Source organism: Haliotis cracherodii, unplaced genomic scaffold, assembly GCF_022045235.1.
Source record: "Haliotis cracherodii isolate W230 unplaced genomic scaffold, xgHalCrac1.p SCAF_10, whole genome shotgun sequence".
Lineage (NCBI taxonomy): Eukaryota > Metazoa > Mollusca > Gastropoda > Lepetellida > Haliotidae > Haliotis > Haliotis cracherodii.
Window position 1 is genome coordinate 46,055,410 of NW_027266265.1, and position 16,930 is coordinate 46,072,339.

Sequence of the window (16,930 nt, forward strand, 5' to 3'; positions counted from 1 at the left end):
GGACTGATACACCGCTTTCTATAGTAAGGATGTACATGAGCCATAGTGGCGACACGTCTTCCATCAGGTACCCGATGATCAACGGGTTGATGATACCAGGCAAGGTGGCAGAGAAGACAATGATGGAGACGATCCTGGATGACAGCCTCAGTATTGACTCCTCCAGCCACATCATCGTCGAGGGAAACTGTGAAGCCAGCGACAGCCCGCCTAATGCAACGCAGGCCCACACTCCAATTTCGTTGTCATAGATGGAGGACATCAGTAGACCCACTGCGGACAGAAGCATGGTGATGGAGGTGACGAGAATGAGCGCGAATGGGGAAACAAGGTCTGTGAAGAAGATGGTTGCAAACCTCATGGCAGCGTAACAGGCCCAGAACACTGACGTCACTCTGGCCCCTGAGGTCTTCGTCCAGTTCAGCTGAACCACCACGAAGGTCAGAAGGAAGGATGCTAAACAGGTCTCAACTGCCACGAGGAAGATAAATATCATAACCACGAATGCCATTGTAGCAAAGATATACCTCATCGGTAATGGTTTGTCCAAATTCTCATATCCATTCGTAGATGTCTTGGTTACATTCGTTTGGGATCCGTGGCAGCATCTTTGGACCAGGAAGGTTAGTGAAGCTACCAGGAACAAGATTCCTGTTATAAGATACGCGTATTGGACTTTCGTTTCTGTAACAACTATATCACACTCTTCGTTGTTTACAAAATCACTGTTGTTCACACAGACGGAAGATATAGGAGTGGTAGAGTTGTCTGCCCCTCCTGTGTTGTTAGAGTCTGTTCTGTATGCAAGGAAGGGTTCTGTGATGAGTGGGGAAAGCGTACCCCCAAGAGCAAAACAGAAGTGGAGAATCTGGATGAACACCCTCCTTTCAGCTTCCCAAGTCCTGATCAGATCTGTGTTACCACCTTGGAGAGAAAAATACATTACCACAATGTTTGTGATCTCTTGTTGTTCATGATGTTTCTTCCATATCTATTATTCGATAATCATAACAAAAATTTGATTGAGGTGAATTTTGTGTATTGTTCAATAAGAAGAAGGAGAATTATATAAATAATTCAAAGCATTTAATTCCTATTGCCATATCCTACCATTTTAAAGTTGGCCTCTGCCGTGACATAATAAAGGAGGTACTCACTCGTCATCAGAATGTACCAGAACTCGGGTCATATGGGTATAATTGCAGGTACTCATCACACATGTTCGTAACTTTATAATTTAACAAATAAAGAAATTGAAAAATGTAGACAAGACCAAAGAGTGAGTGAGTATGGTTTTAAGCCGCTTTTAGCAATATTCCAGCAATATCACGGCGGGTGACACCAGAAATGGGCTTCACACATTGTACCCATGTCGGGAATCGAACCCGGGCCTTCGGCGTGACGAGCGAACGCTTTAACCACTAGGCTACCCGACCGCCCCACAAGACCAAAGAAGCAACGCTACATTTTAGTCAGCAATATTCCAGCTATATTACAGAAGCTTCTAAATAAAAAATTCTAGGCCTTTAAACTAGTGGTTGACAGCAGAAGATACACTGTTTCTGGTTGTTTGTTTGTTTGTATTTTTAACGCCGCACTCAGCAATATTCCAGCTATATGACGGCGGTCTGTAAAAAAAATCGAGTCTGGACCAGACAATCAAGTGATTGATAACATGAGCATCGATCCACGCAATTAGGATACGATGACATACATCAACCAAGTCAGCGAGCCTGACCACACGATCCTGTTAGTCGCCTTTTACGACAAGCATGAGTTGCCTAAGACCTATTCTAACCCTGATGTTCACGGGCAAGTGGGATTCAAACTGAAGAAGTCACTTACAAGTAACGTGTCCAGCCCTGAAGAAGGCCACGACTCCGTGCATGAACACCATCAGAACGTACGGCGAACACAGAGGAATAACCCCGACGGCTACAGCTGCCCCCAGCAAGATCAAGGACATCAGCACATGCTTGTTAAATCGGCCAAACAGGTAGCCAATGGAAAGCGAACCGCACATGCTCCCGACGGAGGCTCCCGTGAAGAACACCGCAGACTGCTGGGTATTGGTGTTTGTGATGAGCTGAAGGTCCAACAGCGCGGGACCAGTTTGGGCACTGCACATTCCCTGGAAACAAAAAATAGTTCATAGCCATTCATTTTGTAACAAGCATAAAATACTCATATTCCCCGCCATTATGACATGTTCGGTTGTGTGAAAGGGTAAGAAACATTGTAAGGTTTTCCAGATCTGCACCGGAAACGAGCACTACCGCCATTTTCAGTATGAGCCAAAGCCGTTGCTATGGAAACTCGAAAAAAAATTTTTTTTTAAATCCTAAACTATCAAAAGGCACAGGTTTACGACTAGACCTATCTATTTGACAAGTTTGGTTAAGAAATATTGTACGGTTTTCGGACAGCACCCATTCCTATATTCCCCCTCCACTTCGTGGCGGGGATAATAATCAGTGGTACATCGACTATACTAACGGTTATCAGTATCCAGACAATCAGATTATATATCACCTACACAATATCCATTCTCACTCTTTCTTGTCCGTTATATCGTAAGTTAAGTATAAATAATTAACCTTGCGTAAGATATTATGATGAGGTGAAATGGGGTTTAACTTCGCGTGTGTGTGCGCGTGCTTGTACTCGTCCGGACTAATGCTGGTTTCATTGGGCTAGTCCACGATATGATGCGGCCGGGGATCGAATCGCCGACCTTCCGCTCTCACGGCAAACGCGCTTTCCACTAGACCAGAGAGTCCTGATACCAAGAGTCCCCTTTCACAATAAAGTCTTAGCGCTATAGCTGGAGTATATTTGTGCCCATACATAGACTTACGACAGACGTATAGTTCAGGGTACCATTGTACAATGCGATCTTTGGGCTAAGGTGACCGTAACTCCCATACATTAACATAGACTTACGACAGTCTTAGTTCTAAGGGGTTTTTTTGTACCACGGTGCCCAGATCGCTTTGCAGAACAGGACAGTTGTAGTTAGTAAGCTGGGTATAGAGATGTGGCAATGTTGATCGTTGAGTGTAAATACATGTAGATCTCGATTCCCTTGCGCCACGTGAAGGAACACTGTGGACTCAATGCCACCATCCTTGCTATTTTTATGTTCCTTGATAGCTTGTGACGCTTCAGCAGAAGATAGTCTTTGAATTGATATAGTTTCACTGTTTTTAATTACAACATTAAAATCAAAACCATTAAAATTACATTAGTTTTCAATTTCTGTATATGGCTAATGTTCCTGAAGTCGTCGTATAAGTCCGCCATGGGAGGTAACTTGCTGCCGGTTTGTGCTACTCTGTATTTTCTGGGGGCACGAGTGGCCCAGTCGTCTAAGGCGCCGCGATTCGCTGTGCAGAGTTGCGTCCCTTGGGCACGCCAGAAACCTATGATTGTGGGTTCGAATCCCGGTTCGCCCCGATTATGTTTCTAGGTTTGTCAGCACCATACCCGTGCTCGTGGGTTTCACCGAAGTGGTAAACGTCTGAGACTTGCATCACTTCGGGCTTTCCTCCCACATTAAGCTGACACGCCGCGATATAACTGTAATACTGTTAAAAGCTGCGTTAAACCCAACTCACTCACTCACTCACTGTATTTTCTAAAAAAATTTACTAACTTCGCTCAAACGTTTCTCGAATTTTGTCTGCAAACTATTTTTATGTCTATTGTTATATCGGAACAGAGCATGTCCACATTCTTTTCTGGAATTGTGGAGGCGGTTCAAATTGTCAACGCATCTATGTTCATTGTGTACTGATTTGGCCACGTGTTACTTCCCTCCTGCAATTTTAGGCTCTTTTCCAAACCAGATTTAATGTTTTCTGTGAGTAGTTTTTATACACTGACGCACAAAGAAAACGAATAATCAGTTGCAACTCGAAGGCCAAGAAAACGTTTTTAGATCAACATTTTTTTTTATGTTTAGGAACTATTTTTTTTAAAGCCATAAACATGAGGTCAAAAATGTTTTTTACGTAAATATAGTTAAGAATTGTACACTTGTCTGCAGGAAAAGGACACAGTTGTTTTCCTACAAGACGTGTAATGTTTTTTGTCAGTGAAACGGGCGCTTCATCCCACCTTAGAATGAACAAAGTTTGAGTATAACACATCCTATGTGACCCGTGAAGATCCGGGGAAGAATAGGTCTTCAGCAACCCATACTTGCCGTAAAACGCGACTATGCTTGTCGTAAGAGGCGACTAACGAGATCGGGTGGTTAGGCTCGCTGACTTGGTTCATGAATGTCATCGTATCCCAATTGCGTTGATCGATGCTCATGATGTCAATCACTGGATTGTCTGGTCCAGACTCGATTACTTATAGACCGCCGTCATATAGCTGGAATATTGCTGAGTGTAATGACATATTACAGCCTATTTGGTTTTTTATAAAGAATAAGTGCTGACTGGGAATACATGACACATGCACGTAGCTATACATTGTATTACTATCAGGCGGGTGTGTATGTATTCGTTCTAGAAAGAAGTCTTTATAAGCCAATTACTAATCTGTACCTTCCTAGTAGCGTGCACAGAACGCTGCATTAAAATGATTCACTAAATTACATATTCGGACACTTCAGTCGTTGAATTGAAAATGTATTCAGTTATATTTTCAATGGGTTCAACAGGCTATGGCGTACAGGTAGAATGTAACGTGTTGATTGCCATCTCTAAACACTGGTTTTCTTAACCTCCATTACATAATTACATACACATTATACGTTGGAACAACACGTGACAATCTTCCCGTGAAATATGATTGGTTGGTTGGTTGGTTTGTTGTTTAACGCCGCACTCAGCAATATTTCAGCTTATATGACGGCGGTCTGTAAATAATCGAGTCTGGACCAGACAATCCAGTGATTAATATCATGAGCATCGATCCACGTAATTGGGATACGATGACATGCATCAACCAAGTCAGCGAGCCTGACCACCCGATCCGGTTAGTCGCCTCTTACAAACATAGTCGCCTTTTACTGGCAGGCATTGGTTGCTGAAGGCCTATTCTAGCCCGGATCTTCACGGGTCGAAATAACAATTAAATATCAACTGTATCAACTGTAGACACTTACTAAAATTTAATATCAGGAGATACTGACAAAATAACAAGAGGCTAACAAAAAGTAAAACTTTTTCAACCTATAAAATTGAGTGAGTGAGTGAGTTTGGTTTTTAACGCCGCTTTTAACAGTATTCCAGTTATATCACGGCGTGTCAGCTTAATGTTGGAGGAAAGCCCGAAGTAATGCAGGTCTCAGATGTTTACCACTTCGGTGAAACCCACGAGCACGGGTATGGTGCTGACAAACCTAGAAACATAATCGGTGCGAACCGGGATTCGAACCCACAATCATAGGTTTCTGGCGTGCACAAGGGACGCAACTCTGCACAGCGAATCGCGGCGCCTTAGACGACTGGGCCACCCGTGCCCCCTCAACCTATAAAAACTCATTCACAAAAATAAAATGTCGTATGGCTGAGAATCTAGTCAGTGTTAGGGAGGGGTTGCTATAGGCGAGACACATGCATGAATATGGCGACAGACGCTTTTGAAAAACATTTCATAACTCTGTGTGTAACCTACAGGGCATTCAAACGATACCAAAGGCACATTGATTGAACGATTCCTGCGACGCTACCTTAATTTGGTGCCAAAGCTATAGATAGAAATAGATTTGATTTTCTATTTCATTTTCATGATGTGTTTTACGCAAAGGAAATGAAGTTTCCAAACCACGTCTAACCTATTTTTGTCTCCCGACCGGTGAATGCCCAATATACAAATGTTGAAAGAAGTCCTACTGACCTAATCGCATTACGACTTGAAGCACATGACTACGCATAATACACTTGAACCACAAACACATTGTGTATTTTACACCTGATATGTTTTCGACTAAAGCAGCAAAACCAGATTTTGTTTTAATTAAAACTATGAGCCAAACTATTTTTTACTTAAAAACACAATGCACCAATGTAGTATTGTGGCAGACAATTTCCTTTTTTCCAACAAAATTAAGCATAATTATTATTTGAAAGAATTTTCGGGGACAGTTGGGTTTTTGGGGGTTTTTTTGTTTGTTTGTTGTTGTTGTTGTTTTGTTGGGTTTTTTTTTTTTTTTCTTTTTTTTTTTTGGGGGGGGGGGGGGGGGTAAATTAAATCCCAAAGCTTCAAATGATGGGCCCCTCACAAACATGCCTCAAGGTGTCCTCCCATTAGTTAGACGTCCCAATAGTTAGACAGCTTATAACAACACTTCAAACGGTTGAGTGCACACTAATCCTTATGCTTGTTACCTCAGGCTTTGAAATGGAATAGTCCAGATAAGATCTGACAAACAAAGCAAAGCAGCTTTAAATAGATACTTTAATATTATACTTAACATTTAATGACACTTTACATTTGATAAATTGTATACAGTTTGTAACAACACTTTGTGACAGTTTTTGGTAATGTAATGCACTTTACATTTAATAACTTTTACAGTTTATTTATCCCAGACGAAGCAAGTTTGCTAGGTGACAGAGGTCTGTTGAGTCGCTCTTGAACTTCTGTCTTCAGTTGTCTAAAAAGCCGGCCATAGGTTGTTGCTTGGCGATCTGGCAAAAGGACGAACACTAGAGAGAAGGTGTTGGGACCAACTCTGGCATGAATGATGTATACTTCATCCCATAAACCTGGACATGCTGTGAAGGTACCATCCATGTAAAGGGTGTCAGCTTCCTGGGGTGCTTGTATCTGTTCTGCAGTGGAGAACGCCAGGATCTTGTCATCGTCGCCGTCGCTGAACAGTAGAAAGGGACGTCAATCTGTTGTCTCTGACCATTTGTCTTCAATGTCTACTGCTGACCACGACCTGGGTAACGCTGGAATGTAACGCCTGAACAAGAGCAAAGGAACGGTTACACATATGTTACATGAAATATTGATAATGATTTCATTAACTTGAAATGTTTAAGGGCGAAACAAGATATGTGGGACCTAAAAAAAAAGAGTTTAAATTCTAACCAAGTCAAAAATACAGGATGATATTTACCTGTAAAGTGCACTTTTCACGCTCTGAAATGATGGCATCGCTGGCATGTTGGCTTCATAAACTTGAGTGACTTGCTCCTCGTACAATGCCTGCATCTGCGTGGTTTCTTCTCGCGCTCTTTTACGAAGATTGCTGACAAAGTTCACTCTGGTTTTATCTTCAGGCGGATGGTTATGTTCCGACTGATTGCAAAGAAAGTCACCGACAGTCGTACATTTCAGATTGCACGTCTTGACGATACATCTCAAATGTGTGCAGGTTTGCCTCTCGCGGTTTCTGTTGTAAATATATCCATCTAATATCAACTGCTCACTTCCACGCCGAGAGGTGAGGTACTCTACTTTCCTTAAACCAGCCATATCGATACTGATAATGATACGTACCCCAAGATCATTTTTATTTGTTTGATGAGTAGATAATCTAAACTAAACTCCTTCAACTGATCATACAGTAAGACAATTAAGCTACTCCATAGTTTACATAGGAAATCTCATGCCTATTGAACCTGGGCTGTGAGTAAGGTAATTTAGGTTAATTAAACGAAATTATAACATATATACTCCCTAAACTGTGAGTCCCCTATCCCTACCCAGTACTTTAATCTAATTAGGACCGATCCATTACACCTGTAGGTATATTCTATCTTTGCCCAAATAAACATGTCTAACAATTGGGACGTCTAACTAATGGGGCGTCTAACTAATGGGATATAACCAGCCTCAAGCGTGAGGAGGCACTGGGGTGCTATTCTGACCTGGATTCCCGACGGTCTGCTGTGACGCAGACAGGTGGTAGTTGACACATATATTTAGCAGTCAGTTTTTAACCTGGAACAGGTGGCCAAACTTAGGCAGGAATGAACACTGGCATATGATCATAATAGGAATAGTTTGATGAGCGGTCTTATCCGGGTTATGTAGACAGGTGGCATACGGTTGGTTCATTTCATAAATTATCTCTTTGTCTGATTAACCAATGTGTAGACTTTCTTTCAAGATAGAGATAATCGGCAACAGGTTGTGGAAACATATAATTTCAGGTCATGTGAGTGAGCGAGTATGTTTTTACGCCGTTTGTCAGCAATGTTCCTGCAATATCACCACACAAGAATGGGGTTCATTCAGCTCAAGATCGACCTCTTTACCAAGGGGACGGTCGGGTAGCCTAGTTGGTAAAGCGTTCGCTCGTCACGCCGAAGACCCGGGTTCGATTCCCGACACGGGTACAATGTGTGAAGCCCATTTCTGGTGACCCCCTCCCGTGATATTGCTGAAATATTGCTAAAAGCGGTGTAAAACTCACTCACTCCTTTACCCAGCCCGGGATACAAGGGACGTAATCTATACCAGAATCTCCTGAAGACTCCTCATTCTGGAACCCCTTTAAGGCTTGGCCCAGAGGTTATTATGAATAAACAGTATTTCAGTTATAGAAAGGCGTATAAGCTTGATGTGGGGGGAAAGCCAAAAGTTCCGCATGTTTTAGGCGGGTATGGTGCTGAAAAACCTGGAAACATAATCAGTGAGAATCTGGGATTCGAACCAACGGTGTCCCTTCTGAAAGGGGCCACGGTTGTATAACCTAGTTTCTCTGCGTTAACCGTGTCTTTCGCTCACATTGAACAAACAAAGATATTTCTAGGAGCTGTATATCTTATCTTTTATCTGTGAACTTCCTAAGAAACAGCATGGTCATTGTAAAGCTGACAAAGTCAGTTAATACCTGGCGTGTACCTTACTTCTTGAGAAAACCAGCTTGGTCCAAGGAGTTCCTTGTTGTCAAATAATATTTAAATGCTGTCTGAAAACAACCCCCAAATTACTAGTATTTAGTACATTTCTGAAAATCATATAAAAACAGAAATGTCTTCGCCCGTCTTGTGAATTTCAGAAGAGTTCTCGTTAATTTTCGACGAACTTGAATTTGGTTTATTCATGGTTTGTTTGTTTGTTTAACCCCCCACTCAGCTAATTGACGGCGGACTGTAAACAATCTATTCTGGACCAGACAATCCAGTGATTGATATTGTGAACAACGATTAACGCGGTTGGTTGGTTGGTTGGTTTGTTGCTTAACGCCGCACTCAGCAATATTCCAGCGATATGACGCCGGTCTGTAAATAATCGAGTCTGGACCAGACAATCCAGTGATTAATGTCATGAGCATCGATCCACGCAAATGGGATCGATGACATGCATCAACCAAGTCAGCGAGCATGACCACCCGATCCCGTTAGTCGCCTTTTACGACAAGCATAGTCACCTTTTACGGCAAGCATGGGTTGCTGAAGACCTATTCTACCCCGGAATCTTCACGGGTCGATTAACGCGATCAGAATACAATGACAGTATCAGACAAGTCACCAGCCTAGCCCGGATGTGTGTTGATATTGGTCTTCTCTCCATGAGGATTCCGGATTAAAACAGCATCCCGGAAGACTGTTGCTGGTCGGTAGAGGAGACTAAATTGTCTCGGGTGGTCAGGCTCGGTGCCTTGGTTGTGTCCCCCAACATAACAAAGCCACTGGGAGCAGACTAAACACTATAGTATAATTCACATCCCAGAGAGTAGCAGACTAAACACTATAGTTTATTCACAGCCTAGAGGGAAGAAGACTAAACACTATAGTTTATTCACACCCCAGAGAGTAGAAGATTAAACACTATAGTTTATTTACAGCCTAGAGGGAAGAAGACTAAACACTATAGTTTATTCACACCCCAGAGAGTAGCAGATTAAACACTATAGTTTATTCACAGCCTAGAGGTAAGAAGACTAAACGCTATAGTTTATTCACATCCCAGAGAGTAGCAGAGTATACATTGTTGTTTATTCACCCCACAGAGTGTAGAAGATTAAACATTTTACAGTAAACTACGGTAATAACGAACTCAAAGTGACCACTACATTTAGTTCGTTATAACCGTAGTTCATTTTACACATATATACAGGATGTATACAGCAAATGCCCGGGAATAGTACGTTATATTCGTCAGTTCCTTATAAGTTCGTTATAAACGTAGTTTACTGTAGTTTATTCACATCCTAGAGAGCAACAGAATAAACACCATCGAAAACTAACATCCCAGCGAAGCAGACCAAACATTATGATATACCAACATCACAGTACAGAAGATTTAAAACTAAAGTATACTCAGAACACAAAGTATGGCAGACAAAACATTATGATATACCTACAGCAGTATACCCGTTTTAACACTACAGTATAATCACAACACAAAGTATAGCAGACTAAACACAACAACATACCCGACACAATGTTTTACGTCTACAGTATAATCACAACAAAAAGTATGGCAGACTAACCACAATGTATTAAGTACGCTACTGTATAATGACAACAGTGTTGAAGACTACAGCATACTCACGACGACAATGAAGGAGAAGAACAGGCACCCAGTGTGGACCAGCTTCCTCATGTACCCGGGTGCCGCCACCCTGGTTCTCAGAGCCCCGTACCACCCGTCCTTGTCCATGGTGTCAACTCCCCTTCTATTTCACTCTGTGTGTTGGTCCCCTGGTATTTCACACTGTGTGTTGGTCCCCTGGTATTTCACACTGTGTGTTGGTCCCCTGGTATTTCACACTGTGTGTTGGTCCCCTGGTATTTCACGCTGTGTGTTGTTCCCCTTGTATAGCGCTCCGTGCGGGCAGCTCCGTCCGATTAACGTCAGCACAGGTCGACCGGCCTCACCACTTATAGCTGACTTAACATTGGGATAAAACATTAGTCACAAGGGTGGATGGTCGTCCACTGCAGGTGTTGATGAAATGACTTTATCCTGGGTCATAAAATATGCGACAACAGTCTGATCATGCTTCTGCATTACGCAGATGAAGCCATTCAACAACACGCCACGTATAATAATGGTATTAGGCCTGACTAGGGAGATAAACACGAATTTGCATATGGTTATCTGTACATATTGCGCTGAATATGGAATTTGGACCAGAAAGTACAGACTATTAGATAATACCAGAAGCTTATTTAGGTTCATTTGTTTAACGCCGCACTCAACAGTATTCTAGCTATATGACGCCGGTCGGTAAATAATCTAGTCTGGACCAGACAAGCCAGTGATTGACATCATGAGCATCGATCCACGCAGTTGGGATACGATGACATGCATCAACCAAGTCAGCGAGCCTGATCACCCGATCCCGTTAGTCGCCTCTTACGACAAACATGGTCGCCTTTTACGGCAAGCAAGGGTTGCTGAAGACTTATTTTACCCTAGATCTTTATAGGTGTTTCGATGATAAAGAACGTTAAGGGCAAAGCTACGTTCGAGGATACGATCCTATTTGTAACTTGCATGCCTTCATCACTCACAGCATTACACCTTATTTGTTTAACCCACTTGTGGCCACATAAGAAAGCTGTTTAATCATGCTGGTGACACCGGCGGAATAGGTCAGCAGTGTGTGAGGATAAGGTGAAGGTTGATTTAGTAAATGATATTAATTTCATGCTTTACAAGTCGTTTATGTGAATGAGCGAGTTTGGTTTAACGATCTTTAACGCCACATAACTGCGGTTATATCACAGCGTGTCAGCATGATGTGGGAGGAAAGCCCAAAGTGATGTAGGTCTTAGACGTTTACACGAACATGGGTATGGCGCTGACAAACCTAGAAACATAATCGGGGCGAACCGGGATTCGAACCCATAATCATAGGTTCCTGGCGTGCCAAAGGGACGCAACTCTTTCCAGGCGTAGTTTATGTGTCAATATCTTTTAATATATATGTTATATCAATATCACAACCGCGTGGACATTCGGGTTAGAGTAGGCTGCTAGGGAGCAGACTATGGTGTTCGTAAAATGGAAAAGGGCTGTCATATTCAGTGACTTGGCTGATGGGTGAAGGTGACCCGACTGTGGGATCGTTGTTCATAATACTGGATTGTCTTGTCTAGATTTGATTATATACAAGCAGCAGTTATATAGCTGGGTTATTGCGTGGGTCGATGCTCATGATATTAATCACTGGATTGTCTGGTCCTGGCTCGATTATTTACAGACCGCCGTCACATAGCTAGAATTGTGGGGTTAAACAACAAACAAACAATCCAGAGATTGACATCATGAGCACCCATCTACGAGACTGGGATAAGATGACATGCATCAAGTAAGTCAGCGAGACTGACCACCCGAACCCGTTAGTCGCCTCGTACCACAAGAAGGACAATTCTAACCCGGTTCTTCACAGCCACAAACGTTCTTGGCCTCCTCGAAGCATGCGAGCATGGGTATGGCACAGACAAACGAAGGGTCATAATCAGAACAAACATGAGATTAGAACTCGAATACGCACCATCCAGGTGCATATCAGAAATACCACTGATAAGGACAAATTACTCACGTGTTAATGGTGTGCTTAACCTCCTTGACACTAACCCCTAGCATACCTTACGCTGCTTGCAGAAAGTTCAGCATTCAGGTATCTCAAGATCAACTGTAGCTTTCCAATTTCAAACTTTCATCAACAAAATGTGCAACTGCCTGTTTGCCCGAATGCGTTTCACGGAGTCGGCATGGAAAGCGAGGGTGGTTGTTATCGTCATACTGTAGGCTGATAATGCATTAGTCAGAACTTAGAGGAACATGATATTAATATTTACAACCCGTTGACTCCGAGTCAATATCTAAAATTATTTAGCAAAATGTCGTTTATTCATCGTAATCTAAAATCACTGAGAACTATTGTTTCTGTTACAAACCCGTGAAATAAATCAACTATCCCACCAAGACCTGCAGCACATGCCCCGAGGGGTCATGGGAAGATTGCGCTGCGCGTGCATGCGGGGTTTTTTAATAGTTGGTCAGGTGGTTGTCAGAATGTATTCCGGATTAAATAATCAAATTAATTTCGTAATATGAAGTCAGCCACCATAGGCTTCATGGCCTTAGAAAATGTCCTAGTGAGTGAATAGAGTTTTCGCCGCCTTGCACAGCATTACAATTATATCACGGGTGTCGACTTCATGTGGGAGGAAAGCTAAGGGTGCAGACGTTTCCCACTTCAGCCTCAAGCTATAGTATTTGGACACCCTCCAGCTTTAGTATTTGTGCACCCTCCAGCTTTAGTAGTTAGACACCCTCCAGCTTTAGTAGTTAGACACCCTCCAGCTATAGTATTTTGACACCCTCCAGCTTGAGTATTTTGACACCCTCCAGCTTCAGTAGTTAGACACCCTCCAGCTTTAGTAGTTAGACACCCTCCAGCTTTAGTAGTTAGACACCCTCCAGCTTTAGTAGTTAGACACCCTCCAGCTTTAGAAGTTAGACACCCTCCAGCTTTAGAAGTTAGACACCCTCCAGCTTTAGTAGTTAGACACCCTCCAGCTGTAGTAGTTAGACACCCTAAAGCTAAAGTATTGGGACACCCTCCAGCTTTAGAAGATAGACACCCTCCACCTTAAGTATTTGGACCCCCTCCAGCTTGAGTAGCTAGGCACCCTCCAGCTTTAGTAGTTGGACACCCTCCAGCTATAGTAGTTAGACACCCTCCACCTTAAGTATTTGGACCCCCTCCAGCTTGAGTAGCTAGGCACCCTCCAGCTGTAGTAGTTGGACACCCTCCAGCTGTAGTAGTTAGACACCCTCCACCTTAAGTATTTGGACCCCCTCCAGCTTGAGTAGCTAGGCACCCTCCAGCTGTAGTAGTTGGACACCCTCCAGCTGTAGTAGTTAGACACCCTCCACCTTAAGTATTTGGACCCCCTCCAGCTTGAGTAGCTAGGCACCCTCCAGCTGTAGTAGTTGGACACCCTCCAGCTGTAGTAGTTAGACACCCTCCACCTTAAGTATTTGGACCCCCTCCAGCTTGAGTAGTTAGACACCCTCCAGCTATAGTATTTTGACACCCTCCAGCTTTAGTATTTTGACACCCTCCAGCTTGAGTATTTTGACACCCTCCAGCTTTAGTATTTTGACACCCTCCAGCTTTAGTAGTTAGACACCCCCCAGCTTTAGTAGTTAGACACCCTCCAGCTTGAGTAGTTAGACACCCTCCAGCTTGAGTATTTTGACACCCTCCAGCTTCAGTAGTTAGACACCCTCCAGCTTTAGAAGTTAGACACCATCCAGTTTGCGTAGTTAGACACCCTCCAGCTTGAGTAGTTAGACACCCTCCAGCTTGAGTATTTTGACACCCTCCAGCTATAGTATTTTGACACCCTCCAGCTTGAGTATTTTGACACCCTCCAGCAATAGTAGCCCGACACCCTCTAACTATAGTAGCCCTTCACCCTCCAACTATAGTAGCCAGACACCCTCAAGCTATAGTAGCTTTTCACCCTCAAACTATTGTAGTTAGACACCCTCCAAATATAGTAGCCCTTCGCCCTCAAGCTAAGTTAACCAGCCGCCCTCAAGCTATAGTAGCCAGCCGCCCTCAAGCTATAGTAGCCAGACACACTGCAACCTATAGTAGCCAGCCGCCCCCAACCTATAGTAGCCAGCCGCCCTCAAGCTATAGTAGCCAGTCGCCCTCAAGCTATAGTAGCCTGTCGCCCTCAAGCTATAGTAGCCAGACACCCTCCAACTATAGTAGCCAGACACCATCCAGCTATAGTGGCCAGCCGCCCTCAAGCTATAGTAGCCAGCCGCCCTCAAGCTAAAGTAGCCAGCCGCCCTCAAGCTATAGTAGCCAGCCACCCTCAAGCTATAGTAGCCAGCCGCCCTCAAGCTATAGTAGCCAGCCGCCCTCAAGCTATAGTAGCCAGTCGCCCTCAAGCTATAGTAGCCAGTCGCCCTCAAGCTATAGTAGCCAGACACCCTCCAACTATAGTAGCCAGACACCATCCAGCTATAGTGGCCAGCCGCCCTCAAGCTATAGTAGACAGCCGCCCTCAAGCTAAAGTAGCCAGACACCATCCAGCTATAGTGGCCAGACACCCTCAAGCTATAGTAGCCAGCCGCCCTCAAGCTATAGTAGCCAGCCGCCCTCAAGCTATAGTAGCCAGTCGCCCTCAAGCTATAGTAGCCAACCGCCCTCAAGCTATAGTAGCCAGTCGCCCTCAAGCTATAGTAGCCAGCCGCCCTCAAGCTTAAGTAGCCAGACACCATCCAGCTATAGTGGCCAGACACCAGCCAGTAATAAATAATTTCAGTTTTGATTAATCGGTAAAATGTTCCCCTCAGACGAAATATAACTGATCATGAGAACATGTATTCCGCATTCCTTGGCTTCAACTGTATTCTATGAAGCAATAGGTCAGCAAGGTCCCCACTTTATCCCCACACACTGCTGACAAATTCCACCAGCTCCAGGTCATGGCGATACGGCTTTCATGTCAAGGCCGCAGTGTCTGAGAATTGGGTTACACAAATAAGCCTGTACTGCACTGGGAGTCTAAATGAATTCAAAATACAAAAGTAAGATATGATCAGTCATCATCTATTCGAACACTGCTTTGGCTGTATCGATATTTATGCAGTGAAAAAGAGAAACAGATCAATCTCATTAAAATCAGATCTTAGTTCTCGCTACCGCTAAATAAAGCTTTGTTTAGCAGTAGCGAGAACTAAGATCTGATTTTAATGAGATTGAGAAACAGATCGAATAGAATGCTAGTACTGTTTGTATTTGGTATCACTGTCCCCGAAGACGACCAGTTACTTGAACAGGATGTAAACATATAACGACCTTAAGGTTAAGGGACCTGTCATTTATTGGATGATCAGAGGTTTGTGATGCACTAGTGTACTGAGAATAATTACCTTCCCAAAATGCTTGTCATATTTTGTATGACCCTCTCGATGTCCTTGCATATTCATTTCATGATCCTCCCCCAAATATGTGAATTATTTTATGACCCTCCCCCTGATTCCCTCTGACCCACCCTCTCCTATAATAAATGACCAGTCCCTTGAAAACAGTAACCTTTACAAGTTCTGTTTATTGTGTATCACTGAAATTACTGTCACCGAATCTGTTACTTGGGATATGTTGGTATATGTTCCTGTTGATTAGGATTGTAGAATTGCTGATACAACCGCCTTAGGCAATGAGTGAGTGAGTGAGTGAGTGAGTGAGTTTGATTTTACGATATCACGGCGGGGGACACTATAAATGGGCGTCACACATTGTAACCATGTCGGGAATCGAACCCGGTCTTAGGCATGACGAGCGAACGCTTTAACCACTAGGCTACCCGACCGCCACTCCTTAGGCAATGACGTGAAAAAGGAACACTCAGTTTCAGACAGAGAAAAATATGCTATGATGGGTTCCCAGCCTTGTCTGATAAATACGCGCTAGAAACAAAACACACACACACACACACACACACCTCAATATTTGATTCTGACGTGTGCTGAATTTGTATGTGCACTATTTCAAATGTCTTTTTGCACACTCTATTCCTACTATCCATCTACTCTACACGAAATAAAACAACAACATTCAAAGCCATCTGGAACCCACCTTCCCGTGGCAAGAGTGTCCACTAGCCTTTTTATCAAAGTCTTGTGATATAGGCTAGTGGACACGGTTGCCCCGGAAAGATGCCCGGTGCCATACAGGTCTTTTCCCCATGGCTGGTTCAATGATTTGTTTCGGTGAATCCAGCAAGTGTACCTTTCTATTTCTTTTTCTACATAGTATAGGAACAGACACTGATCTCTTAAATACCATGTACCCTATAACAACAGTCATTAAGGCCACTCAGCATTTTACTTCGCCGCCCGAATGTACCGTCGTCCATTGTATACATCGAGTGGATATCAAGTTAAGATAATTATTGCATTCAAGGCCTCTGGCCCGGAGAAGAAGTCTGAATCAGAGGGGATCACAATGAGTTGGAGCCAGAATCAG

The 16,930-nt window shown here is 43.4% G+C and overlaps 2 protein-coding genes and 1 pseudogene across 2 annotated transcripts in view; 1 reads left to right on the forward strand and 2 right to left on the reverse strand.

The window, feature by feature from the left end:
* The window catches only part of LOC139451501 (sodium-dependent glucose transporter 1-like), a 10,673-nt gene extending 92 nt beyond the window's left edge, over positions 1 to 10,581 (reverse strand). Inside the window, exons 1-3 of the mRNA XM_071232963.1 lie at positions 10,474 to 10,581; positions 1,846 to 2,131; positions 1 to 924 (exon numbers count right to left, since the gene is read on the reverse strand). The exon at positions 1 to 924 is cut by the window's left edge and continues 92 nt beyond it. Coding sequence (XP_071089064.1) covers positions 1 to 924; positions 1,846 to 2,131; positions 10,474 to 10,581 — 1,318 coding nt within the window. The remainder of the gene's footprint in view (positions 925 to 1,845; positions 2,132 to 10,473) is intronic.
* Positions 6,446 to 7,574, reverse strand: LOC139451485 (uncharacterized; annotated as a pseudogene).
* A 2,192-nt stretch (positions 10,582 to 12,773) lies between the features above and the next one.
* Positions 12,774 to 15,165, forward strand: LOC139453849 (coiled-coil domain-containing protein 8-like). The gene is made up of 2 exons (XM_071235301.1): positions 12,774 to 12,789; positions 14,543 to 15,165. Exons 1-2 carry the CDS (start codon positions 12,774 to 12,776, stop codon positions 15,163 to 15,165), a joined length of 639 nt encoding a protein of 212 aa, XP_071091402.1.
* Positions 15,166 to 16,930: the final 1,765 nt, after the last annotated feature.